This window comes from Ostrinia nubilalis, chromosome 16 (genome assembly GCF_963855985.1).
Source record: "Ostrinia nubilalis chromosome 16, ilOstNubi1.1, whole genome shotgun sequence".
Classification (NCBI taxonomy): Eukaryota; Metazoa; Arthropoda; class Insecta; order Lepidoptera; family Crambidae; genus Ostrinia; species Ostrinia nubilalis.
The window spans coordinates 1,270,308-1,297,556 of NC_087103.1; the positions used below are offsets into that span (position 1 = coordinate 1,270,308).

Genomic DNA, 27,249 nt, shown 5'->3' on the forward strand with positions numbered 1-27,249 from the left:
CGAAATTATGACAGTTCCAAAGATACAAGAAATTAATCATGCCACAAAAAATGTATGAGACCATGAATGTGAACTATGAATATTGTTCTATGTTATGAATGACTAATGGCTCTTCCGATTAAGCCATGTGATTATAAATTATGTGAATAATTTATCTGCTTAGTCTTAGTTTACTAAATGGATTTAAGCATGATGAATAAACATTGAATAAACGAATGATTTCTCTACCGGTATAATACCGGTAGGTAATCATCAGAAGCATGTACAGCACAGCTGACAGCTGATCTTTCTGTCAGTGCTCGTCAGTCACAGAGAGCTGTCAGTGTCAAAGTCTTATTTTGTGTTGTATTCTCATTGCATTGCAAACACATTTTTTAAAGATTTCAAATGAACCCTTTAAAAACAGAGGGGAAAATTGTAATGTGTACTTATAATAATGTTCAAAGAGTTCTACAGTGTTTGAAATAAATAATCAATTTACACAATAAATCAAGATTACTATGGATCAACCACTTTCTCTGAAGTTGGCTTCTTTGAGCCTTATATCTCAATGTAAGCTACAGAGAATTCTTGCCCAGTGTGGAGATAAGAAAGACCTTATCATAGATCCTTCTCTTATCAAGCCTTTGGAGCGAATTTGTGGTGTAACTTGGCTCAGGTGGGCAAATAAATATTTTATGAATACATTACCATATCATTAAACATACCGTTTATTGCGTTAGTGTGTTATAGTGTATGTTCATGTTTTTTATTCTTTCAGGCAAAATGGAATCGATAAAATATACAAAATGGATCCACAACTGGGAACAACAGCCAACACAAATAGAGTTTACTTCATACCAGCCTGTACTCAAAAGTACAAGTGTGTATTGGACCAAATATCATCTCTCCTGAGTCAAAACTCTGCTCTAGCGGACTTGGAATGCTTCCACATAATAATAGTGCCCAAAGTATTATGTTCTTATGATTCTATACTTGAAAGTAAGGGTTTGTACGGCATTGTAAAGCTGCATACTTTTGCTTGGGAACTAATGGCATTAGATGAACAACTTCTAAGCTTGGAACTTCCATTTCTTTTCAAACAATTGTTTGTAGAACAGAACCATGCCCTACTCTCCAGTGTAGCCATGTCATTATGGAGCTTATTCCATGTAACTGGTAAACCTAAAATCATGTTTTCACTTGGGAAATTGTCTGCAAGTGTTTTAGATATGTTGGAAGTGTATAATGAAACCTATGCAAGAGACTTTCTAAGTTCAGAGAGTTCCGATGAAATTGGGGCTGTGATTTTGATTGACAGGAATCAGGATTACCCTTCAAGTCTCCTTACTCCAGCTACCTATAGTGGATTACTAAGTGAAATATTTAATATTAACTGTGCTCATTTAGATCTGAATGTAAAGGACACAAAGTATAAAAAGGGAAAGCTAGATTTTGGATTCCAAGAAAATAATTCAACAGATAAAAACCCTGTCATGACTTTAGATAGCTCTATAGACACTCTGTATGGAGAGATTAAACACAGGCATTTTTCTGAGGTTCTAAGTGTTCTCAGCTCTAAAGCAAAGTTACTGAAGAATGAGGACATCAAAGCTCTAGGCATTCAAGAAATGAAACATTATGTGGCAACCAAACTGCAGCAGGTTGCTTTATTCAAACAGAATCTAGTGAACCATGTATTAGCATGTGAGACTATTATCTCTGAAATGAGTAATAAATTCGAAAATCTGAAACTGACTGAAACTGAAATGTTAAATAATAGAAATAAGAAGTCCAACTTCACATTTGTTGATGAAAATTTTGGCACAGATATTCATATTTATAACAGTTTACGTCTAATGTGTTTGTTAAGTTTAACACAAGGGCTATCTTATGAGGAATACAACACTCTAGTGACCAAATACTTGCTTGCTTTTGGCTACAAGTTTTTGTATGTATTTAGTAACCTAGTCAATGCTGGCTTACTGATTCAGCCTTCTAGTATAAAATTATCTTTGAACATTTCCAATTTAGGCAACTTGAGTGATAGACTGCCTCGATGGCAGAGTGCATTTCAAGCTGCAGCAAATAAACTGAAACAGTTACCTTCACAACCAGATAAGGTTGGGAAGTCATCTCCTAGTTATGTATTCAATGGAGGTTACATCCCTTTAATAGCAGTGCTCTGCAATACTGTGTTATCCGCTGAATCATTATCAGAAGTCATCTCCAAATTGTCTGCGTTGTCAGACTTCAAAGTGGGTGGATGTATTGCTGCAAGGATGAAAGAAGGCATGGAAACACTTAATGAAAAATTGGAAAACATGAAAGTCAATACAGATTTAGAATTTGGTTGTAGAGATCCTAAGAGTATGTCAAAGGTTTTGAAAGCTGATCCCAATTTTGGGAATGCTTTTCCTCTGAAGCCCAAGAGTGTGTTTGTGTATGTGATTGGAGGGGTGAATTATGCCGAGATTGCTGCCTGTGATGTGGTGCAGACTACAACAGGCAGTAAGATTTACATAGCAAGTGATTGTGTTGCAAGTGGCAGTGATCTTATGTTTGCCAACACTTGAATGCTTGATGATTAATGTTGGTTCAAAGATGAGAATTTTGTAAATTCTTTATCACTTCAACTTATGTTTTAAATGTATGACTTGAAGTTATAATGACAGGAAATAAATGTAATATAAAATAACTCATATTTAAGGTTCAACAAAGTTGATATTTATTTGTCACATTTTATCTTTTGTGCAATGAATTACGCTAGATAAGCTATTACTTATGATATTTTGGAAGGAGCTTTTGAAATAAAACATAATTATGTCATATAAAAATACTTTTATTTAGAATCTTAAAAATACGTCGTAATTATATCACAGTACAAAATTTACTTCTCATTTTTGCCTATTGATTTATTCTGGGAGTAAGAAATATAAAATTTGATTTACTGATATTTTTTAAAACTGAAGAATGATATTAAAATTATTATGCAATTTCCGATTATTTAAATATTTTTTTCCTGTTTTCAGTCTACAGAAGCAATTGATTATAATGATAAACATTTTTGCTATTATAACTTATGAGGAAGCTACTATCTCTTCAATGGGCATTGGCAAATTTTGTAACTATCACAACGTCCTTAAAATAACGGTTCAAAAGGAGTAACCGTAAATCAGTCAATTTCCTAAAAACTAAAAAGAAGGGGTTTTACGAAATGTCATATTTTAGTTAAAAAACAAAAGATGGCGCCACGAATACTCGAAAATAAGTCGATTCATTTTGCCCATTGAAACTAAATGACTACTATAGTCTGGTCCATGAGCACGTAGAATTTTGTCAAATGACCCCAAGCTACCCATCCTTATCACTCGCGCGTAATTATGTTGCTGTCGCGCTCACACACTCACTGCGGGTGCCAGTCGCACAGTCGCGACAGCAATATAATTCCGCGCGAGCGATAAGGATGGGTAGCTAGGGGTCATTGGACAAAATTCTACGTGCTCACGGTCCGGGCTTTAGTGAGGTTACTTGCGCCAGTATTGCGCGAATTTGTGGAACTGTTCCACGAGGACCGCCATGACAGCCGTCACCGACATGTCTAGCAGGTTCTGGAGGTAGTGCACAGCTTCTTCGTCGCCCAAGTCCAGTCTGGAAGTGAAAATAGGATGCTAAGTTAGCTGGATTTTCATTTAGTGCCAGCCTAGGGCGATCAAGCGCAACGCAACAGAATTAATTACAAATCATTTGCGGTAAGGCAATAAGGTATCTTTCTGGCAAACGGTGTCATATTGATGCAAACTAATGCGTCAGTTTGAAATTTATAAGGCATATTCAACAGAACATCACACTACAATGTTTGTCCCAAAATCGCACATATTCTTTATTAGCCTTCAGCTTTGAAAGCCCATCTCGAAAAAATAAAACGAATGCTCGCGCGCTCGCCAATAGTTTTCGCCAGACAACCAGGCCCATGTTGATATAAAGTAAAGCCAGGAAAGTACCTGGATGCGAGCAGTGCAGGACCGGTCGTTATGAAAATTCTTGGGGGAGGCATTTGTCCAGCAGTGGACGTCATTTGGCTGAAACGACGCCGACGACAATGATGATCAGGCCCCTCTTTCCCACTGGGCACTTTGGGCACGTGCCCAGTGCCCCGCGACTGAGGGGGCCCCCATCTGGCTTAGTCATCAAAATGACAACTTCTCAAAATGACAACCGGGACGCAAAATGTCCACAAATAATCGAAATATCCGAAATAGACAATATTATTACGAGAAGTTGTCTTTTAGCGAAGTTGACATTATAAGAAGTTGTAATTTCGAGAAGTGGACATTTTGATGACTAAGCCCCCATCTGCTAATAAAACCTGTTTCCAGATGATAAGGGCCCCCCTTAATCCTTAAATGCCCAGGGCCCTTAGTAGGTTAAAGACGGCCCTGATTAGAGATGGGTTATACTAGGTAAATTTGATACTAGGTGCACCTATTCCTAGTATTTATTAATACTCGATCCAAATACCTATTCCACCTAGTACGTAGTAATTTAGCATACTTGACGCGACTAGTGCGGACTAATCCACGTAATATGACTTTAATATTTTTTTTTTTTAAAAGATACAACCGTAGTATGAATAATGCAATTTGAAATTGAATAATAATTCCTCCCTTCATACTTCAACAGGCTTAGGACTGTCAACTTAAAAGTTGGCGTATTTAAAAGATATCAATTTCATAAAAATATTTACATATTTTTTTCTTATTTACATGAATATGGTTTGACTACGTTTGTGTGCGTTTGCTTCGTCGCGCTCAAATTTGTTTGGTCAGACCGAGACGGAGTGAATCTCTACGTTCTCACATAAGCTTAGCGAGAAATACTAGGTGCGCGTAATACACGAATACGGATTACGCAATAATAACCTCTATTACTTTGATGGTAGGGTCGGAAATCGTGTAATTTATAAAATACTAGGTGGATCAAGTATTTAAAAAAATGGAATAGGTGCCGCCTAGTACTGTAAAATACCTAGTGTGTGGATCTGTTCTAGTAAATACGTCTCATCTCCCTGATGATGATGATTAAAGAACATGTGACGTCAGCATTACCTCAGCTTGTCCTGCACTTTCTTGACCGCCTTGTCGGGCTCCAGAGCGATGTCAGGCACCGACGCGTCCACCATCAGGGAAAACAGGTTCAGCATCAGGTTGGCATGTCTGCGGGAAAAAACAAAGTTTGGCGTTATCTTCGAATTATTCTTTGACTTAAGACTTGAATGCTACCATAAAACAAATAAATCCGATCTATTCCTTTCTATAATACCAAGAATATCCGTTTTACCCCAAACAAAATGGTCCTTCGAGCCGGATCTGAACCAGCTAGCCCCAAACAAAATACTTAAGACATTTCACACTGCAATCTGGTGAGTATTTTGCATTTAGCTTTCGCGCCGAATATAGAGAGATTAGGAAGGCCATAACGTATCCAGATTATTATAACATGAGGCCTAAAGTGATGCCTAGGCAGGTCGCCTAGTGTATCAACAAGAGCAATTAGTGAAAAAGTTTGTCAAACTTTTGGCCAATTTTAAGGGCGATAATTTTCTGATCCTCGCTCAGCACATCTTTTCGGACCGTATGCCAATATGATGTCCTATAACGTAGGCAATTTTGCAGCGGACTCACGGATTACTATAACAATTGAAGCCTATTGAGTTGACCTCAAGAGGGTTAGTTGTTAGTTAGTTACCTCCTCAGATGCAAGAAGGCTGTATAGCACTGCTTGCGGAACTCGTGGTAATGTTCGGAGTGGACGCCGCCCATAGCCTCCACCATTTCTTTGCTGAGCTTCATGGGAGGCGGGAGAGGCTTGGGGTCGCGGCCGAGGATGTAACCGAAGTCGATGTGGAATAATGCGCCCGCTTTGGTGAGTAATAAGTTGTCAAGGTGACGGTCGCCTACGCCTGAAAGGTATATTTATTTATTTATTTAAAGACTTTATTGCACACACAACAATGTTCCGTACAAAAAGGCGAGCTTAATGCCATACGTCATTCTCTACCAGCTGACCTTGAGTATATGTTGGAGACATTGAGACAAATCGATTTCATTACTACAGTGTTAAAAGAAAATGGTTAAAAATATTTCAAGTGATGTAAATTGTTCTTTTCACTTTCTACCAAAGTCACTATCAGAGGAAGATGGCTATTTTTCTAGTGTAGTTAGTCATGACCTGTGGCTAATTCAATCTATATCAGTAGGCCTAGGATGCGTGCCGCGATCAGCGTTTATCACGCTATTTTATAGATTTTACGTGGTAAGCCATTTGTCGTCTAAAATCATCGTTAAGATTTTATCACGGCGCACATCCTAGCCCGACAGGATGGGTGAGACAAACGCGTGGGTGGTTAACTTAAATCGACACTTAAAAATAACGCTGACGAATGGGAGTCATGAAGCTAGCGGGAATTTCTAGATGTAATGCAAAAGCTAGCTTTATGAAAATATTATAAGCCTATCTAAAATTGAACGATTTGAAAAAATACACCCTGCATTTTTATATTGTGATGATTTAACTTACTGCATTAAACAAGTTTTAACAACTCACCGAGCAAATAAGTGATCACGCAGTATCCTGCGCAGCTTCTAATATACGTGTCCATAGTCTCAGGTTTGATCCCGTACGGGGCGCCCTCGCACGGATTGTGTTTCCTGAAGAAGTTCTGTATACTGCCCTCTGTAGCTAACGCTTCGGCCACAGTTATTGACTCTATGAACTGTAGGAACCCGTGCTTTGAACTGGTCGCCAGGACTTTGTAAGGGGTCAGTTTTAGGTCCAGGTTTTCTCTTCTCAACAATTTGTCCATGAGAGTGATCATTTGGAGAATGAGTTGGTCCTGACGGAGGTCATCGCCGTGCTTGAATATCGCCTCGTATTCGACGCCTTCGGTGGTGAGGAAAGTGAGTTTGGAAGGCATTAGTGCAGATTTGAAGAGGCTGGCCTTTTTGGCTACTATTCCTTTGATGGTTACGTTTGGATCTAGGGGAAAGGGCATGGGCTCGAAGTTTGTGAAGTTGAACTTGAAGGCATCAGGGTCAGCTAGCAGTTGCTGTAAGCGTTCAGCCTTCTTGTTGCGGTTGCCGCTTTCGCGGGTCACGGTCTTGACTAGCTTGACGAGTTTGTCTATGAACACCTGTTGGCGAGCGAGGAAGTTGCGCGTGCGTTGAAGTTCCGCGTTGCCTGTTGAGGGAAAAGTTGAGGTGAGTATTTATTGCGCGTAATTTGTTAAAAAGCACGAACGATCAACAAAGTATACAACTTTATTGACTATTATAAACAGCAGTTTACCGAAAGATTTCAACCATTTGGCATCAAGCATATAAAATGTTATGGTGGCATTGGAATTCCATTTCTTTCTTGCGCCGCGGGCCGAGAAGGCTAGAGTCGTACAGGTCGTATCTTTAGCGTGCTGGTGGAAGAAAGCACGTATAGCGCGCATGCCACTGTCAACCTTACGCCGCGAAATTAAGGGCGAAAATCGTATCTTTGGCAAGCTGGAGTGAGAAGGCGCGCATGATGCGTAGTCACACGGCACGCTATTGTCAGCCTTACGCCGTATCCTTGTAATTTTATAGTGCCGCCTCTTTCTCTCTTACCTTTGGCCAGCTGGTGCGAGAAGGCGCGCATGACTCTCAGATACATAGCCCGCACAGCATGATCCTGCGCGGGCCGGTCCTCGCACTCGATGAGCAGGTACCAGTACAAGTCACGCCACTGTCAACCTTACGCCGCGGACTTAGGAGCTAGAGTCGTATCTTTGGCGAGCTGGTAGAAGCAAGCGTAGGTACAAGTGCGCACGCTAATGTCGGCCTTACGCTACCGACTTAAGGACGAGAATCGTACCTTTAGCGAGCTGGTGCGAGAAAGCGCGATAGCCGGCAAACCACTATCAGCCTTGCGCCACGGGGTTAAGGAAGAGAGTCATACTTAGCGAGCAGATGAGAGAAGGCGCGCGCGCGCAGTTCTATTGCGCGCAAGCCACTGTCAACCTTACGCTGTGGGCCGAGGGGCGAGTACTCTGAAAACCTGCGTGACCTTCTTCGAGTCGCACCCTATAACCTGTATGCCTTCTTCCGCCGTCTCTTTCTCTCTTACCTTTAGCCAGCTGGTGCGAGAAGGCGCGCATGACTCTCAGATACATAGCCCGTACAGCATGATCCTGCGCGGGCCGGTCCTCGCACTCGATGAGCAGGTACCAGTACAGGTAGCGCACGCCACTGTCAACCTTACGCCGCGGGCTTAGGAGCTAGAGTCGTATCTTTGACGAGCTGGTGAGAGAAGGCGCGATAGCCGGCACGCCACTGTCAGCCTTGCGCCGCAGACTTAGAGCCGAGAGTCGTATCCTGAAAACCTGCGTTGCCTTCTTCACGGCATATGCCGTCTCTTTCTGTCTTACCTTTGGCCAGCTGGTGCGAGAAGGCGCGCATGACTCTCAGATACATAGCCCGCACAGCATGATCCTGCGCGGGCCGGTCCTCGCACTCGATGAGCAGGTACCAGTAGAGGTAGTTGCCGACGACGCTGTTCCCGCAGGCGCGTTCGATCAGAAACGACGATAAGCTGAGGTGCTCCTCGCCGTCGGTCTCGCTGGAATAAATAAATAAATATCCTTAGACATTTTACACTGCGCTTCTAGTCCCAAACTAAGCAAAGCTTGTACTATGGGTAGGTACTAGACAACGGATATAAACATACTTAAATACTTTTTTTTTTGTAAATACATACTTATTATACATAGAAAACACCCAGTCCAATACAAACAAATATGTTCATGCACACAAATGTTTGTACTGTGCGGGAATCGAACCCGCTACCTCCGGAATAGTAGTCCGTTTCGAACCACTACACCAAAACGGCCGACAAAATAGATAATTTTGTTTATAATAAATAAAGTCTGAGTTTTTAAAGCAGGGGCCGGCAACCTTTTATAGAATAATAGGATAGGAGAGCCAAAAAATACAGTTTTGTTTGCAAAAAACAAAATCATTATTTTTATAATTAACTAGCTGACCCGGCAAACTCTGTTCCGCCTTAAAGGCAATAAATAAGCTATCGCAATGTTTCCTTATTTGCTCACCGTTTAGACCTACCCTGGACTACGACAAACATTTTAAAACCAAGATCAGCTCAATCGGCCCAGCCGTTCTCGAGTTTTAATCAGACTAACGAACAGCAATTCATTTTTATTTATATAGATAGATAGATTATGGGAGTAATGAGACACAACTTTACATTATAACTGTAGGGGCTGTGTGTCTTGTGTGCCTCTACAGTGTTGATGTTGGATGTAGTTGTAGTTTTATCTACGTCACGGGATGTGGTAATTAAAACTGTGTCCGATTCCGTAGAGAGCGTTTATTACACTGAATTGTAAGTAAGTTATAAAAATGAAGTAAAATGAACAGAAAGTAGGTCGTGCGCGCAGGCGCTATGTCAGCAGATTTACTGAACAACTTATATGCTATGTACTTGCTCGTACAATAACAGTCGCATGCGTCTAACTCGCGAGAATCGCTGGTTGCCGATTACTAAAGACGTGTTAAAACTTTGCATAGAACTAGATGTGCGTGACGTCATATGACACGCGCCCATGGCAACTCGTAATATATGGGACTCGGCGTATTGTTTTCTAATGTGTTGAGTGACGTCACGAAATTTTTTATGTCTGTAGAAAATCATTGAGTGATTTGATGATGCTAAATAAAAAACCTTACATATTTTCTATACAGTGAAACAGCAAATTGAAAAGTACAGTAAAAGTTACCAACTGAGACTGGATAGTCACAGAAACGAACTCGCCTCTCAACTGCAAGGAACTGGCAGTCTCCACTTTTCCAGACTGAAGAGACATAGCATTCAAAACCTAGCGAAAAGATTCGCAGTGAAAGAATAAGAGATGACTCACTGGACTAGTCTCTTACTGAACGCCTCAAGAACCGGATTGGAATCGGACAGATGATTGGATTATTGTTTCGCGGAAACAGATTGCCAAGTGATTAGAAAAGAAAAAAAAAATCTATTATTATGAAAGGAGGACTTTGATGTCAGACTCACGCGAAGATATTATTGTTGTCAGCCACACTGTTGTCGTTAGTGGCTTCCTCCGCCGGTGTCGCGTCATCCGTCCGCGCGTCTAGCGAGCGCCGACTTGTTACCGATGACGTCATCTCGCTGGATGTCAATACTGAAAGTCAAAGTCAAGTCAAAGTCAAAATTTCTTTATTTGTTTAGACTAATAAATAGTTCTTACAAATCGTCATTTTGCTCTTAAGCATCCTCTACATGTCTCATAATCTTTTTACCCTACCAGCGCTTCGAGACCAACATTTGGCAAGTGCTGAGAAGAAGCGCCGCAACAAACTCAGTCACCACTGTCTGCCGGTTAATATAAATAAAAAGAAAAAGCAGTAGTACGGTACATTTGATTCAGGAGTAGTTCATTGAATTTTGCACGAAAGAATAGATTTCAACAGTGTTATACAGGGTTCTTTGGTAGATGTCCAAACAAAAAGGTTGATTTTACTACTCAAATATATTTTTTCCTACAAGACTAATATCTAAATTCTAAAAAAAACTCTATTCTTAAAAAAGTATGGGAAGGTTCTTAGAAAAAGTGCTGATAGCAATTTTTATGGAAAGGTATTTTGTATATTTTTTTTAATTTTAACTTTATTCTTTTTCCCTAGTTGTTGCATTTGAGCAGTAGTATAATCATGCCCGTTTTCACCATCAATCCCTAGTTTTTAAGTGACCTCTTTGAAAACACAATTCCTGTTGTGTTACCATAGGGGTCACTTAAAAATTGGGGATTGATGGTGACAACTAGCACCATTTTTTATTTGACTACCAATGGAACATCTTGTATTCGGGTTTAAATGTATCAATTTTGATGTAGCCATAGGCGTCAAATAAATAAATTGTGTAAAGCCTGGTCTGTGAGCACGTAGAATTTTGTCCAATGACCCCAAGCTACCCATCCTTATAGCTCGTGCGTAATTATATTGCTGTCGCGACTGTGCGACGGGCGCCCGCAGTGAGTGTGCGAGCGCGACAGGAACATAATTACGCGCGAGAGATAAGGATGGGTAGCTTGGGGTCATTGGACAAAATTCTACGTGCTCACAGACCAGACTATAGAAATAACATCTTAACTGTACCTGAGGTGGACAGCAGGCTGGCCTGGCTGCCCCTGTGTCCGCTCTGCATGAGCTTTCCCTCTGCGTCTGAATATACCACGGCCGAGTCTTTGCCGCATACTCGCATGTACTCTGTTTTCAAAAGGAACACAGTTAAAGAAGACGTTAACCAGCGAATGAAATATTCCAAAATTTCCAAATGAGATTGGATCAATAAAGCCTTAAATTATATCTTGCCTGGAACTAGAGAGAGTATTATTTAATTTACCTATTTGTGTTGAGCGGCTATTCCAGTTCAATAAAGTCCTAGTATCACTGCGACCGGTATCGATCTATTGTGATCGCCGCTATTTTCCTTACAGTTCGCCTTCAAGTCCATAGGTACAAAAGATAAAGGTAACAATATCGCAAGCGGCCTGTCCAATAACAAAGTCTGACACTATGAATAATTCTTATAAATCTTGTGTGTCTTGCGCTGTTTTTTCTAAGTACTGGCACATACAATGTTGCGGTAGGGTTCATATGAAAAAAATATGTCACTTACCCTCATGTATCTCGGAGAAGTCCTCATACTTGAGGGCTTGCACCAATTGCAGTAGGTACAACAGTAGGTCTTCATCAGGGGCTTGTTTCAGGCGAGACACGGCGTATCTACAATAAAAAAGTCCCCACCATGTAAAATTTTATGCATGCAAATTATTTAAAAGCTCATCTACACTAAAATGTTCTTAGTCCAATCATTTAAGCTTAAATTAGGTAAGAATTCGGAATTCGAGATACCCAGCTGTAAGTCTGTAAATACTTGTATATTGACACCCAAAAAGTTGTCTCAAAACCTACATATGGTAGGGTGTAAGCAACTATTAAATTTTAAGGTCAAAGGTCACAAAAATCGCTTTTTTTGGAAATATCTCATTTCCTATGGTTTTTTTGCTATTTGTATTTATTATCAATATTGTAGAATAAAAATTTCTCTACAAATTTTGTTAAAAATTTTTTTTATACGGTGAACCGTTTTCGAGATAGAGGGCGGCCGCTAGTACTTATAATAAATCTGTAGAGGTCAATTCTGTACATGAAATATATTTTCAAAATAACTATCAGGGGGTGATTAGTAATCGATACTGATGCCAAAAATGCAATCAGTAAAATTTTTGTCTGTCTGTCTGTATGTTCCTTATAGAAACAAAAACTACTAGACGGATTTTAACGAAACTTGGTACAATTATTCTTCATACTCCTGGGCAGGTTATAGTATACTTAGGAATTCCCACGGGAACAGGAATTAGCGGGAAAATCCTTTTGTATCAAAAATCTAAACGCTTAACGGAAGTTAGACGCTTGAAATTTGGCATGTAGGTACCTTAGTAAAAGTAAACAGCAAGGAATTCCCGAAATTCCCACGGGAATTAGCGGGAAAATCCTTTTGTATGAAAAATCTAAACCGCTTAAGTTGACCTGAAGTGATGCAGTGACCGCGCGCTCTCCGCCCTCTATCTCGAAAACGGTTCACCGTATAAAAAAATTTTTTAAACAAAATTTGTAGAGAATTTAGTATTCTACAATATTGATAATACATACAAATAGCAAAGAACCCATAGGAAATAAGATATTTCTAAAAAAAGCGCAAAAAACCGATTTTTGTGACCGTTGACCTTGAAATTTAATAGTTGCTTACACCCTACCATATGTAGGTTTTGAGACAACTTTTATGGTGTCAATATACACGTATTTACAGACTTACAGCTGGGTATCTCGAATTCCGAGGTGAACTTACTATAATGACTGGACTATCTGGGATGAAATGGTCTTCAATGTATCCGAAGGAACGATAGACGGATTAGAAAAGAAAAGGATCTAGTTACAATAGTATTATTCTTACCAGTAGTTTCGAAAAGTATTAACCAAAAATTTCCACCAAACGTCACATCATATTTTGTTAAAATCGCATGCTAGACGCAAAATGTACGCCTGCTGTTAGATCCTAGGGTTTGACGGACGCCCTCAGCAAGCCAGATGCTATGTGATTTTGATGACAACATCACCACCATGAAATCGGTGGTGATGATACACAAAGATACGTACTTCCTGACAGCTGGATGCGTGAACTTGGGCGTGAGCAGCTCAAGGGCATCCTCCACGTCCATCGGCGTCCACTGCTTCATCATCGCCAGCGCCTGCCGCACCTCGCCTGCAAACAAACAATATTTACCATGTGAAGTGAGACATTGGCGGATTGTAAGCGTTTTCAGAGCGGAGCGGTGACGCAGCGAACACGCCGCGGCTGTGTTCAACGTTTCCGCCTAGAGTATTGGTTCCCAAACGTATTTGAGACGCGCCCCCTTTCGACCATACAACCCCCCCCCCCCCTGCTTCATTCAAGACTATTTATTGGTCGTATCGAGCAATCTGGAATGCAGCGGTCGCAGGTTACTTAAAGATTGCCCACGCCCCCTCCAATAAGTCTTTGCGCCCCCCACTTTGGGAATGGCCTAGTTTTCGCCTCGTGTTCGCTCTAAAAACGCTTGTAATGTGCCAGTTGTAAGGCCCTAAGACTTGGCTTCTACCAAAGAGGAAAGAATAGGAGATGTGTTTGAATAACCAATCAGATTTTTGACTGAGCGGACAGGTGTTATGGAAATAAAGAAATCTGATTGGTTATTCCAACGTTATCTCTCCTCTGCACTTTGGTAGAAACCGGACCTCGCGTATAACGGGACTATTCCCACCACTGCAACTCCTGTGTAGCCAGGATCTACAGCTTGACCGCAAATAAAAACCCAACTAAAGCCTGGTCCGTGAGCACGTAGAATTTTGTCCAATGACCCTAAGCTACCCATCCTTATCGCTCGCGCGTAATTATGTTGCTGTCGCGCTCGCACACTCACTGCGGGCGCCCGTCACACAGTCGCGACAGCAATATAATTACGCGCGAGCGATAAGGATGGGTAGCTTGGGGTCATTGCACAAAATTCTACGTGCTCACGGACCAGGCTTTAGTATAGGTCAAGTCTGGTTTGAGCGTGTAGAATAATTGCTCGTTTGCCTCCTATCACATAAAAAAAAAAAAAATACCGTCCTAAATGACGTCCACAGCTGGACAAAGGCATCCCCCAAAGATTTTCACATCGATCGGTTCTGTGTTGCCCGCATCCAGGTGCTTCCAGTGATCTCTATAGATATTATCGATCCAGAGTGCAAGGCAGGTATGGTTACGTAAAGGGTTGCCTTTGCAAATGGCAATTAGGTAATACGTGCCTGTACTATAATCCATTACAAGGACGTTCACTCATCACAGGTCATCCTGTACAAGAGACGAAGGCTTGAGCGCTGATGCTCACATATACTAGTAAAAATATCTGTCCCACCAAGTCGAGCAAAAAAGCGGCACGGCCGTACCATCCTTTTCTCGAAGCAATTCAGGCCATTTTCGACTGCCTGTAACTTCGTTGTGGAGAAAACTAGAAGGCTGAATTTTCATTAGCTATGCAGGCATTGTAAAGACACGGTATATTTAAAATTTCATTCAATTTGAACCAGTAGTTTAAGAATTATAACGGGTCAAAGTTACTTAATTTTGTCACTCACTGACTCACTGACTGACTCACCGATCATCAAAATTCTAAGGCACTTCTAGCAGACCTAGAAGCTTCAAATTTGGAATATAAGTAGTGTTTGGTGTATGAATCAAGGAAAAACTAAAATATTTGGGGGCACGGTAGTGCAACCGCCAAGTCGAGTAAAATTTTTCAATTTCGGTCCAGTTTTCTAGATACATAACTGCTGTCTAGAAAATACAAAAAGAAATGAGATTTGGGGGCACGGCAGTGCAACCGCCAAGTCGAGTAACATTTTTCAATTTCGGTCCAGTTTTCTAGATACATAACTGCTGTCTACAAAATACAAAAAGAAATGAGATCCCATCAAAAACAATACTTGTCACAAAAACCAAGTCTCGCAACTCAGTTGTTCTACGGTAAAAAGTTGTGAGATCCAAGTAATACCAAGTCCAGGCCAGGAAATCTTTAACGTTTTACATAAATATATTGACTTGGCCATTGCATGAAAACACGTGTAAATTAAATTATTTAGTTCAAGGTCTTTGATTGAACCAATTAATCGCAATCTGGCCGAAATAAAGAAGTCCAAACAAACCTAAATTGCATAAACAATTTCTATTCGTACAATTTTAGGCTTAATATTGATTTTATTAAATACTAGCTTTCCGCCCGCGGCTTCGCCCGCGTGGAATTTTGTCTGTCACAGAAACTTTATCGCGCGCGTCCCTGTTTCAAAAACCGGGATAAAAACTATCCTATGTCCTTTCCCAGGACTCAAACTATCTCTATGCTTTTCATCTAAATCGGTTCAGTGGTTTAGGCGTGAAAGCGAGACAGACAGACAGAGTTACTTTCGCATTTATAATATTAGTATAGATTTAAGGCTTAAATGTTGCTATCAATTGATAATATGTTACATAGTCTAAAAGCGGCTGCTAAAAATACTTATTTTAAAGAAAAGATCGCAATACCTCCATTTTCATTTTCGACACATTTATTCGTGTACAAAACCATACTGGCTGCAAATTCTGACACTAAAATTCACTTTCAAAACCATTTCACAGTTTAGGCACAAAATGAAATCTTCACACTTTATAATTTTCAAACACAATGCACTAAAAAGTATTTCACAGTTATTCACAACTTGATAATTTAAAAAATAATGCGCGAAAACGTCTCACAAATTACATCGTCGACACGCACGATTCTTCCAACTTCTGTCGAAAACTAACTTGAACTCAGTTTAAAACTACTTATCGGCTGTAAAACAAGTTTGCCGGCCCCATTCATTTCGGTTTAATGCAGTAATAACATACATATTCATAACTTTATGATTTACATTAGCGTAGTTTTTTATCATTATTATGTCAGCTTAGTATGTACTAAGCTAAGTAGTGAAAGGATTATGTTCTTAAGAGTTTCTGATAAACGTATGTAAGGTTGTCTGCACAGATTTTTATCAAGAATAGACCCGACCTCAATGTAGAGGCCAAATGTGATTAGGGCGATGATCTCTCATGGAGTGACATAGCCCGGAAGATGTCTATTGGCTTGTACCATTATAAATATTAGGGTACTGCAGAAGGTTTAAATAAAAAATATAAATATCTTCTTTATACACTCGCGAGCAAAAGTATGGAATCACCCCATTCATTTTGAGTAATCTTTTTAGCTAAACGACTATAATAAAGATGAACTTAAAAATGGTACCACTTTAAATTACAAACTTTAACTTGATACCATAGATGCATGATACCATAGTCATTGGATTCTTTAGATTGTTGGAAACAAAACACAAGAAAGAAAGAAAGAAAGAAAAAATATTTATTTGGTATCAAGAGGTGATTCCATACCTTTGCTCGTAAGTATAGTTAAGAAACATAATTTGTAACAGTTGAATTACTCTTGTAGTATTCTGATGATTCATTGGAAAACGTTTAAGTAACTAAGTACACAGGAATAGTTAATTAATTTATTAATCATCATCGACAAAATAATAATGCAATTCATCGAAAGGCGATAAAATTACTCGTTTGAATTAAAATGAAAATTATGAGATAGCCAAAAGTGACTACTAACTTAAATTGATGCACTAGAAAAACTAGTCATTGGCTTTGCAATTAAATAAAATCATACGTCCTCTAGTGTCAAGCGAATGACAAAAGTTTAGCAGGTAAGTGCTTAAAAAACTTGTAAAATGTGGTGTAGGACGTGTTAAAAAGAGAACTTAAAATTGCTGGAAGACCTTGAAGTCTGCCTGCAAGTAACATTTTTGATCATAAAGCGAAGTATTCGTTAGCCAATGGCTTTTTGAGTCTAATTAATTGATGATATGCATATTATGTTAACAATTTATGCCTATTATATTATTTAATGGCATTTAAATAATTTTGAAAATGTACAATGTGTGTGTTACTGTGTAAGTACTTTTGGTTTATGAATAGCTTAGCGACATTCACCGCTTGCGTCCACCAAACTTATGCAGTCGCTGCATTTTTTTTATGATTATTGTAGGTCAAGCTCTTGTTTGAATTTTGATTAACTTTTTTATCGTTAATATACTTGTAAAGAAAAACGAGTTCTTATATCTTTGTTCATACACCACAAATATTTATGTACCCTCGCAGGCCTAGTTTCTTCTGATTACTCTACTTTCAAATGTGTCCATAAGATGGACCGACGACATCATGAAGGTAGCAGGAAGGCGCTGGACGCAGGCCGCTACCAACCGGGCAACATGGAAAGCATTGGGGGAGGCCTATGTTCAGCAGTGGACGTCTTATGGCTGAGATGATGATGATGATGATGACTGTACTTTCACATCAATAGATAGAGAAAACACGTGCTTATACAAAACTTTAATCTAAGTTAGTAACAGCACTGTGTGTAGGTGTATTTAATATTCCCATTGATTTGGAAACGTGTGAAACAACCTACTTATTAACATAAAATAAGGCGGTATTAGTGACATGTTTATTAAAGTTCATCTGCATAATGTCCAAGTTAAATCTTTACTTGTAAAACAAGTTTTTCTTGGTGGAACCAGTTAGTTTTCCATTTTTATTGGTATTTCTTAAACCATTCAATATTTGGTTGGGTAACATAGTGCAATAAATACATGTTTTAAAATAATACTTATCTTAATTTTTAAGACGTATTATTTATTAGATTACCGTCGGAGAATTGGTCTAACATTTGACTATACACCTTAGAAATTAGAATATACTCAGTAACGGGACTATTCCCACATCTCGTTCCCACCACTGCAACTCCTGTGTAGCCAGGATCTACAGCTTGACCGCCACAATAACCCAACCAATGAAGGTCAAGTTTGTCCCGGGGGAAAGTTAAACTGTCATTGGACCCGCAACGAAATTAATTAGAAGAACATAGGAGGAGTTCGAAATTAAGGTGCGACTTCCCTTCATACTTCTCACAATATACTCAGTAATCACGAGATTACATTGATGATGAAAGCTTTGTTCATCATCATCATGATTTTAGTCACACGACGACTGAAGATAGAACATCCCTCAATGATTTCCAGATTGGCCAGTTGGTAGAGGCCTGCGTCCAGCACTTTATAAGGTCATCTGTCCACCTTGTGGGTGGACTCTTGTAGCTATGGCAATGTCCTAAAATAAACAATGACATACCTGGTCTGTTCCAATTGACGCATTCCAAAAACTTGGTGAGAGCCCGACGGTGTGATGTTAAATAGAATCTGCAACAATAATGTTAATGTCACAATCTTGAACAAAGCCTTAATAACGCGTTTATTTGAATTTTGTTATTTAGTTCTAGCTTACTTATTCCATATTTATAATTCACAAACTTTACACCTAAATATCTGAATTAAAGCGGAGCGTGGAAGACAATAACGATTAGTTATTAAAAAATTAAATTAATTTAGTTGTAAAAACGACACAATTACAGTTGAATTTAAATATCTAGAGCGCGAAAGAGAGACTAAAAAAAAATACAAAAGAAAAACAACAATCAGGAAAACAAAAGACGGATATACAGCTGAAGTTCTTGAGCGCGATAGAAAATACAGATTGAACATAAAAAACAAAAGATAACAATAAAACAAATGACGGATAAAAAAAGAAAGCACACCAAAACTTCCAGAGAGCATCCTGCATGGTCGCGCTCGCTGGCCGTGGGCTCACATAGTGTCCCCTCGGGGCTCGCATAGTGTTCCCGCGACATGTTTGGCTTTTTACGGTCTTGTCCGGCCTGTCCGGCTTTTGTTAGGCTTTTTTATTTGGCTGCCGTGCCAGGCGAAAGTCAAGCCACAGAATAATATGAAGCGCACGCATTATGATGTTGGGCAACCGATTGATAGTACATACTCACTAGTAGCATGAGTAGTAGCTATGACACTAATTGCACCCCCCTCCCCCCGTCACATGTCCGGCTTTTAGGGTTAAATGTCCGGCCAAATGAAGCACAGAGTCCGGCTTTTGTGGTTTTGGGGCTGGCAACACGTCATGTCCCCGCGGGCTCGCTTCGTATTTCGGCGGGCTTGCGTCGTGTCCCCGCGGGTCAGCTGTGGAGGACCACCTACCTGAATTTCCACAGCGCATCCTGGTCGGCGGCGGCTCGCGGTTGGCCTGGTGGTGCCGCCACGATAGCTGCGAGATGGTCACGCTCGCTAGCCGTGGGCTTGGCGTCGTGTCCCCATAGGCTGCCGTCGTGTCCCTACGGGCCAGCTGTGGAGGACAACCTACCTGAATTTCCAGAGCGCATCCTGGTCGGCGGCGGCGCGCGGTTGGCCTGGTGGTGCCGCCACGATAGCTGCGAGGTGGTCACGCTCGCTAGCCGTGGGCTTGGCGTCGCGCCCGCTGCCGCCCGCACGAAGCGACCGCGCTAAACGGTGTTGCTTCGCTTCTACTAGGTTCTCCTGATTGAGTAAGACAGATACATTATTGTCATACTTATTTCAGCCATTTAAAGTACACTGCTGGACGCCAAGAAATGTCACAAAAAACAGAAAGTTTTCTGCAGTCTTTTTTCATCTGCATTCTTCCCATCCATCGATCAAGGTGGGCGTCCTACTTAATAAGGATCACAATCTAATCTGTAGTTTTGGAGAAATGGGTAGACAAATACAAACACCTAAAAATTTTTGAATGGTTGGAAGATCATTACATATTCCTCATAGGTTCGAAAACATCGGATATTATTGGATAAATATCTTGATATTAACTTAATAATATTACTCAAATTACGAATATCCCCGAACTCTTTAATTCCAAAAATTACTGAGTAAGCATGCACTTTTTTAAAATTAAATTGAAGACAAACGTATAATCAGTCTCAAATAAAAAATAAAAAAAACCAAAAGAATAAAATATTATTTTGTACAAACCTGTCCTATCTCATAATCGGGGACAGTCACGATGTCGGCTTGCGCCCTAAACTGGTACATTTCGTCACCGTCTTGCTCGTAGTACACCACAGCATGCTGCAATATAAAACTCGGTCAGCTTCCATATTCGGTTCATAAATGGCTAATTAAAAACTACACCTTATTTGTCGTTCGCTTTTTTCATTATTGCTATTCCTGTCAAAGAATTGGGCCGTGGTTTTGAAATGGCCGAAAATGCATTTTTGTTTTTTGGTGCCATTTCTTTTCTACATAATTTAAGTATACAGTGTGTATATTATTTCGATGAGGTTTGCGATAACGATAATATTGTTTGATGTGATTTAGGTATAAACTTCTAATTAAGGCAAGTTTCAACAAGGTCTATTACATTTTGTTTCACACCAAATTAATGGTATGCCATACTTCCATATTCTTTACTTTATTATTTCATAGTGATTCTGCCTTTCCTTTCTTTGGAAGATGTTGATTGTTATTATTTAACTAAGAACCATAATAATAATATCTACATGTTATGATTCATTTAAAAGGGTTACAGGGTTATCAACTATCGTCACTCTTATGCTTGATATACGCCATATTGGGGATGCTGACGTCAGAACAGACACGCCCATCTCTGGAGCTATTTGTTTGGGTTCCTTGTTGAAATAACTTGAAATACAGTGAAACCTGGTTAAGTGAGACATGAAGGGACCTGCAATGTCGTTTCACTTATAGAGGTATTTCACTTACCCAGTGTCTCAGATATACAGGTATAAATAAATATCTGTCTCATTTACAGAGGGTTCCATTAATAGAGGTGAGAATACAGGTTATTTCAGTTATACAGGTGCGATCATTAAATTCGGCACAAACTTCTTCGCGTGTCTTCCCACTTTCATAAACGAATATTAACGTCAGTTTTTCACGTAATGATAACGATTGTAGCTTTCGTTTTGGCATTTTTCAAATAAACATCTGTATGATAGTAAAGCGAAACTAAAACTGAAGGTAATTGAAGCTCAAAATTTGACTTACGTACTTGGAATTACGTGGGGAATTTGTGGGTAGAATAAGAATGAGAAACAAACAATGTTATCTCAGTTACAGAGGTTTATGCATATAACATTTACTCGCTGTCTCAGTTATAGAGGTTACTATTATGATAAATCGAAAGAACAAATCGCAGATATAGAGGCTTACCTCGTCCCACTAACAGAGGTAATTCAGTGCCAAAGTTTTGGGACCTCAGCATGAGTTCCAGTTATGGAGGTTTCTCACTTATCCAGGTCCCACTTAACCAAGTTTCACTGTAGTACAAAAGCAACTCTAAAACTACAGCATTACGATCTAGTTTACCAAAAGATACTTACATTAATACCGTCAATTTGAACAGTGGGGAACTCGATCATCAGATACATGTAGTCGGAACTTCTCTTTTCTTTTTCATTGATCATCTCAATCTCTCTGAATGTCAATCTATCTAGCCAGTCCACCTGTTAATAAAATTTCAACTTTAGGTTCAAAGTGTTAAAGATTCTATTCCATGTCCAAGAATATAAAACAATCCTTCCAAATAGAAATGAATGAGAAAATGGTGAAATGGCAGGGGAGGTCATAACAAATGTGGTAATAGAAATTCTTTTTATTTTACTTGAGAAAACAAAACTATGAAGAAACACACAACAAGCATTTGTTTGTTGACAAACAAATGTTTCGATACTTTTGGACAATAGATATCGTGGAAAGTTACGATTTTTTTAGTACGAATGACCATGGTCCAGTCTCTGAATTGGCTCAAGTGTGCTCATTTACTCAAGTACGAATTTAATATGAAAGTTCATGAGCACGCTCAAGATCAAATTTTCAATTCAGAAACCGGGGGTAGATGAACTTTAGGGGGTCGTTTATTTCATGATATAAAAAGATTGTTACCTTCGGCATATGTCCATTCCTGTGCTTCTTGGCCAGCTTGGCCAGCCTCTGCATCTGCTCTTTGCCGCGGTCCGGCGCCTTGCCCGGGGTCTTCTCACTGCCTTCCACCCCCGGCCAAACCCGCAGGTCAAACATCCCCTTTTTGTGGACAAAGCGAAAACGAACCTTATTCAACCGAAACTTTAGAAACGAGAAGTACTTCTTCCATAACCTTCCGCTGCTGAACGAACCGCCCATTTTTGAATATGGAATCAAACATTTACAAAAAAGAAAAATTATTTCCAGCCAATGATATTAATTAAATTACAATGAAAAAGTTGAAAGCTAAACTTCACAGTGCACTAAGTCATTTTTTTGATGATAATTTCACAAAAACATTTGAAGATCACATAGGTATACATGGCTGTGTGTGTGAGACAAGACTGAAGGGGTAGAGATACTGGCAAATTCCAAATAGCTTTGTTGACAAGACGCTTATTTAAATGGCGTTTGCTTATGTATGCAGGCTCCGATACGGGGGTTCGAGAAATATTGCAGGTTATCAAAACATAAATATTTATGAATACAAAGTAAAGAAATAAAGGGAAAATATTAAACAGCGAATGCCTCAAGTTGATAGGATGTTGAGATAGGACAATTTTTTATATTTTTTCTGATGTACCCTTGATGAATTTTCGAAATAATATCGGGTTCGATTTCTGGATATATTTTCTTTCCGTTTGTTACTTATTCATCATTTCATATTTACTTAGCATCAATAATCTTTTAGTATTTTTTTTTTGTGATTATAAAATATCACAAAAAAATAATCTTTCTAGACAGATGACATCCGGCCACAAGCTGAAATAAACTGGATGCAAGTGGCCAGGGACAGAAGTCGGTGGAAGGTTAAAGAGAAGGCCTATTTCGGAACTTTCGAAGTCGAACCCCAAAGGCTGCTATAGATAGAAGATTTTTACACGTGTAAGTGTGTGGATAGTCCCCTTAGATCTTTGTACTTTATACACCGATCACGTAACGAGTTCAGCACGATCCAGAAGAGGTTATCTGAGCATCAGCTGATGACGCGGGAACATGCAATTCCTATTTACATCGAAATGCATTCTGCGCGTTTCCCTTTTATAATTGACGAGGTCAAGACCTCTCATTATATTAGGGGGATGTAATGCATTCAGAGATCAAGCTTCATTAGAATCAACATGATTACTCGTGTTCATAATGTTTGCATCAATTAATTATTAATGTAATTAATGTTCTATAAAAGAAATGATGATCACGCTAAGCTAAATAAATGCTTGTTTTAGGACCACCCACGAATGATGCGAATGATGGGATTCGAACTACTGACCCTCGAATCGGCAGTCCGACACCGTTGGCCTAATTTCGCGGCGATATTAAAATGAAAATTAATCTCGTGTAACAATACAGACTAATTTATTTATTTATTACCAGAAAAATGCATGCTTACAGAAAGGTCCATTTACCAGAGGCAAATAGATAATTTGGACTGCACTCTGCATGTTGGCCAGAGTTTGGGGATGCTTGAAATTCGCATATTTTGTCGCCATTTACGACATCCATCGCCAAATTAATATGTAAGTTATTCTTTACCAGGTGAAAGTTTAAAGATTTATTGTAAATTAAAGTAGGTAAATAAACTAAATAGCAAGATACTTATAAATTTTACAGTTTTCATTCATTAAGCCTAAATGTCTGCTGACAGTATTAAGCAAGGGTATGTCTCCTCTAAAGACACATTTTTTTAAACACTGCCTGTCTTGGGACAATAACATGGGCAGTGCTGAAAAAAAAGGACAAAAACTCAGGTCAGCTAATGGTCAAAAAGTTTTGAAAGGTTTAATTTTTTTTCCTATTCTTGTTAGCCAGGTAGTTGTCCCATGGTTTTTGTAAAATTGGTAATGAATTTTGCACTCTCAAAATGCTTGTTATAACAGGTATTTAATTTCTAAGATAGTTTGATGCCGAAGTATTACTCATTAACTGTATCTAATGGTCAAGTTAATTAATTAATAATGCTTGCTTAGTAACTAATACAAAGTTGTGGTAGGCAGGAAGGTCATACATACCAGAAGGTGAATTTAAATATGTACAACTAATTGAAAATAGATAACAAAGATCAAATAAGTATTTAGTAGTTGGTTGTACTGTCAACTGCATGCAAGTATGAATAATAACGTTAAACAAAAACTAATCCTTTGTCAATTTAATACTTACATTTACTATCAACAGTAACTTACCCATTTGGTATATTTTATGTCACCGTAAAATTGTGAATTCCGTCAGATTATAATCTGACGTAGTTAAATTACAATCTAACCTAACCTAACCCACTGTTAGTTTACAATCTAACGCGTTATATTGTAAACTGACAGAGTTCACAATTTCACGTTGACATATATATTTTTTTTCTATTTTAGTTATTAATTTGTATAAAAACCATGTAAGGCAATTAATACTACCATTTAGTATCAATATTTTGCTAATTCAAGTGTTACTTCTACGTATTTTAGTTCTTAAACAAAAAAATATTTCATTTCGCTTACCTGTCGCAGCATTCCATGTTTCCCGAACAGAGATATAGTTGTTCCGCCCACAACCATCACCTTGCCGGGCCCGGCACAGTCATAAATGGTCATCGCAAGTGTCGCATCGCGAGGCAGGTCGCTGAAGTACACCGGGAGAGTGACCCATTCGTTCCAGCTGAAATTAAATGAGTATGTATTGAATAAATAAATTTCTAAAAACAGAATTTCTTTCTAAATTACCTAAAACAAAGAAAGTCATGTTTCTCACATCATGACATGTCATGAAGAGTTTACAAAGAAGAGTCATGAATTATGAATTAGAAGGCAGTTTTTATGAACAATTATTACACACCCACCCAGGTGCAATAAATTTAAGAATCCTTATTATTTTACCTGATTAGTTTAGCTGTTAGGCAACAAGTCTTAAATAGAACATGCCAACAAACCACTGGCAACTACAAACATTAATTATGATTTAATTGCTTTCACCAACAACAGGAAATTCTTTATGCAGCTGTGTACTACTTTTTGGGTGCCCTATGCCCAAATTAAAACTATGGAAGATTTGAAATCAAATAATATTAAAATGTAGGTAGTTGTAAAACAATTTGGCTTTTTATGTAGCAAAGGGTTTTCAATAAAGACAATTTAGTTACTTTTGCCCTAACTTTTCACACCTGTATCAATATACACTGTAAAATAATGAGGTGGGTCTGTAGCAAATAAATGTTTTTTTTTGTAGAATACCTACCTACTTTGCTACCCACTAGTTGGTTATCAATACCCCTATTTACACAATTTATCGATTACTATTTACATACGCGAACAGAGACACGATAATATCACGTGAATAAGGTCCTTAGGAAAGAGAACATTAAATGAGTGAGAAACTTACTTCCATCTGTTGGTGAAGGCTTTATATGAGGTAGTGACAGGCAAGGCCAGCGGCACCCCATCACTGAGGACCTGGCACGTCACGTACAGGTCTGAGCAACCTTCTTGGTACAGTCCAGAAAACTTGAGCATAGGATCTTCAAGCAGCCTGTCATACTCAGGCTTTGCCCGCTTCCCTTCTAGTGTCCCACTGGAAACAAAAGTAAACATTCAACATGAGAAAAGAAACATTTGTTTAGATACAAACCACGAAATATGGAAGGAACAAAGAAAAATACCACGCACATTTTAATCTCGACTTTGTAGTCCAACGAAGAACTGTAGACGTAGTAAAACTTGTCGTCGATCTCGTTCATGGTGAAGTTTAGTTAAGAACTAACGATTTTTACTGGAAACCAAGGTTTTTTTGCATAATACCTCAAGTTTCAATTCGTTTTTCACAACTGTTTTGCAATTTAATTTTTGGATTGACAAGACAATCTTGACGTTTGTGCAGCTGACGCTGACGGTGACAGTTTTGTTTTTTTTTTTGCAACGCAGTCCGTTTTACGCTAGTTAAATATATTTAGTCGTTACAATGCAATAAAAATAATTTAACTCAAAAATAACGTAATTCTTCTTTTTGTAAAATGTTTAAATAATAATTTAGAGAAATCCAGAAAACTTAAGTTTAAACTTCATAAAAGTTATTTGTTTGTTTGTTGCTAGAATTCCGTTAAAAAAAAACAAAACAAACATTTAAAATTAAAAATGTCAAAAAAATATTGTCAATCAATCGAATTTCTGCGAATGAAAAAAATTTGTTTTTAAAACAAATTTAATTAATAATTAATTAAGTCTTTATTGAATTGAGTGTGCAGGAAAGAGTCACTAAAATGGCTGAAGATGAAGAGGCTGCTCCCGAAACCTTGGAAGAAGCAGGTGTGCTGGAGGCTGATGTTGGGGCGAGATTGTAAGCGTTTCCTTTATACTTATTTTCTTGGTATTATTCTGTTATTTTGTTCTACTGACATCACATTACCAGACGATTCATTAGAATCCAATAGCATCAACAGACCACAGAAAAAGTAAGTAAAGTAAGAGTAGGCGCACACCGTTGATTTTTAGTTGGCCGATAGTTGTGCCCGATTTTAATTTGTATATGAAGAATCGGCGTAGTGTGCGCACTCCCATACATGCCCATACTGATCAACTGCCCGACTAAACTATCGGCCGACGAAAAATCAACGGTGTGCGCCTACCTACTCTAAGCCTTCAAGATTTGAAACTATGTTTCTGTAACTATAGTTAAATACCCAAACATACCTAGGTACGTATATACCTACCTTACACAAAACATGGACGTTGTGCGCCAAGCCGCAGAAACCAGTTTACCCGCGAAACGAACGGCCACCTGTGCTCACGCGCATAGGCGCGGTGCGCGGTGTTCGTTTCTTTACCTACATTAAGTACCTAGGTCTTCACTATTTCAATTAATTTGCAGTTCACTGCTTTCACTATAACGATCTCCCGTTCTTTTGATTCAACTGACTTGTTTTTTCGAGCAGAATAGTATACGACACCCACAAGTTTAGTCTTGTCGCGATGGGAAGGCAAAAGTAGCAGTTTGAACTGTGTGAGCGTGTGGCTGAGTGTGTGTTTAGAGTAGAAAATAGAAGATAGATTTGTCCACGAATTGATTTGTTACAACAGTAGGAATACACAATGGCTCTTATTATTTCCTGACACAAGTGACAATTAACCAAACATTGTTTCCATAGCAACTTGAA

General features: G+C 38.9%; 3 protein-coding genes across 4 annotated transcripts in view; 2 read left to right on the top strand and 1 right to left on the bottom strand.

Moving 5' to 3' along the window:
- Nucleotides 1-314: 314 nt before the first annotated feature.
- LOC135079204 (vacuolar protein sorting-associated protein 33B) lies at nucleotides 315-2,816 on the top strand. Its single transcript, XM_063973791.1, has 2 exons — nucleotides 315-658; nucleotides 761-2,816. Exons 1-2 carry the CDS (start codon nucleotides 501-503, stop codon nucleotides 2,553-2,555), a joined length of 1,953 nt encoding a protein of 650 aa, XP_063829861.1. The 5' UTR covers nucleotides 315-500; the 3' UTR covers nucleotides 2,556-2,816.
- Nucleotides 2,817-3,187: 371 nt separating this feature from the next.
- Nucleotides 3,188-25,967, bottom strand: LOC135079205 (phosphatidylinositol 3-kinase catalytic subunit type 3). Its single transcript, XM_063973793.1, has 17 exons — nucleotides 25,766-25,967; nucleotides 25,482-25,670; nucleotides 24,605-24,761; nucleotides 22,041-22,178; nucleotides 21,479-21,601; nucleotides 20,109-20,204; nucleotides 19,468-19,640; nucleotides 18,391-18,458; nucleotides 13,260-13,365; nucleotides 11,719-11,825; nucleotides 11,196-11,306; nucleotides 10,093-10,222; nucleotides 8,435-8,625; nucleotides 6,586-7,218; nucleotides 5,728-5,941; nucleotides 5,088-5,195; nucleotides 3,188-3,630 (listed from the first exon to the last, which is right to left on the bottom strand). Exons 1-17 carry the CDS (start codon nucleotides 25,834-25,836, stop codon nucleotides 3,507-3,509), a joined length of 2,739 nt encoding a protein of 912 aa, XP_063829863.1. The 5' UTR covers nucleotides 25,837-25,967; the 3' UTR covers nucleotides 3,188-3,506.
- Nucleotides 25,968-26,250: 283 nt separating this feature from the next.
- LOC135079223 (uncharacterized) overlaps nucleotides 26,251-27,249 on the top strand; it is a 369,397-nt gene continuing 368,398 nt past the window's right edge. For both annotated transcript variants that reach the window (XM_063973813.1, XM_063973814.1), the window contains exon 1: nucleotides 26,251-26,432. In XM_063973813.1, coding sequence (XP_063829883.1) covers nucleotides 26,356-26,432 — 77 coding nt within the window. In that variant the 5' untranslated portion in view covers nucleotides 26,251-26,355. The remainder of the gene's footprint in view (nucleotides 26,433-27,249) is intronic.

Bases quoted from the DNA above. Each gene is read 5' to 3' on its own strand.
- LOC135079204 (XM_063973791.1), top strand. From the start codon at position 501: ATGGATCAACCACTTTCTCTGAAGTTGGCTTCTTTGAGCCTTATATCT. The intron at 659-760 runs GTGGGCAAATAA...TTATTCTTTCAG, and splicing joins TGTGGTGTAACTTGGCTCAG to GCAAAATGGAATCGATAAAA.
- LOC135079205 (XM_063973793.1), bottom strand. From the start codon at position 25,836: ATGAACGAGATCGACGACAAGTTTTACTACGTCTACAGTTCTTCGTTG. The intron at 25,671-25,765 runs GTGCGTGGTATT...TTTTGTTTCCAG, and splicing joins TACAAAGTCGAGATTAAAAT to TGGGACACTAGAAGGGAAGC. The intron at 3,631-5,087 runs GTAATGCTGACG...TTTCACTTCCAG, and splicing joins AAAGTGCAGGACAAGCTGAG to ACTGGACTTGGGCGACGAAG.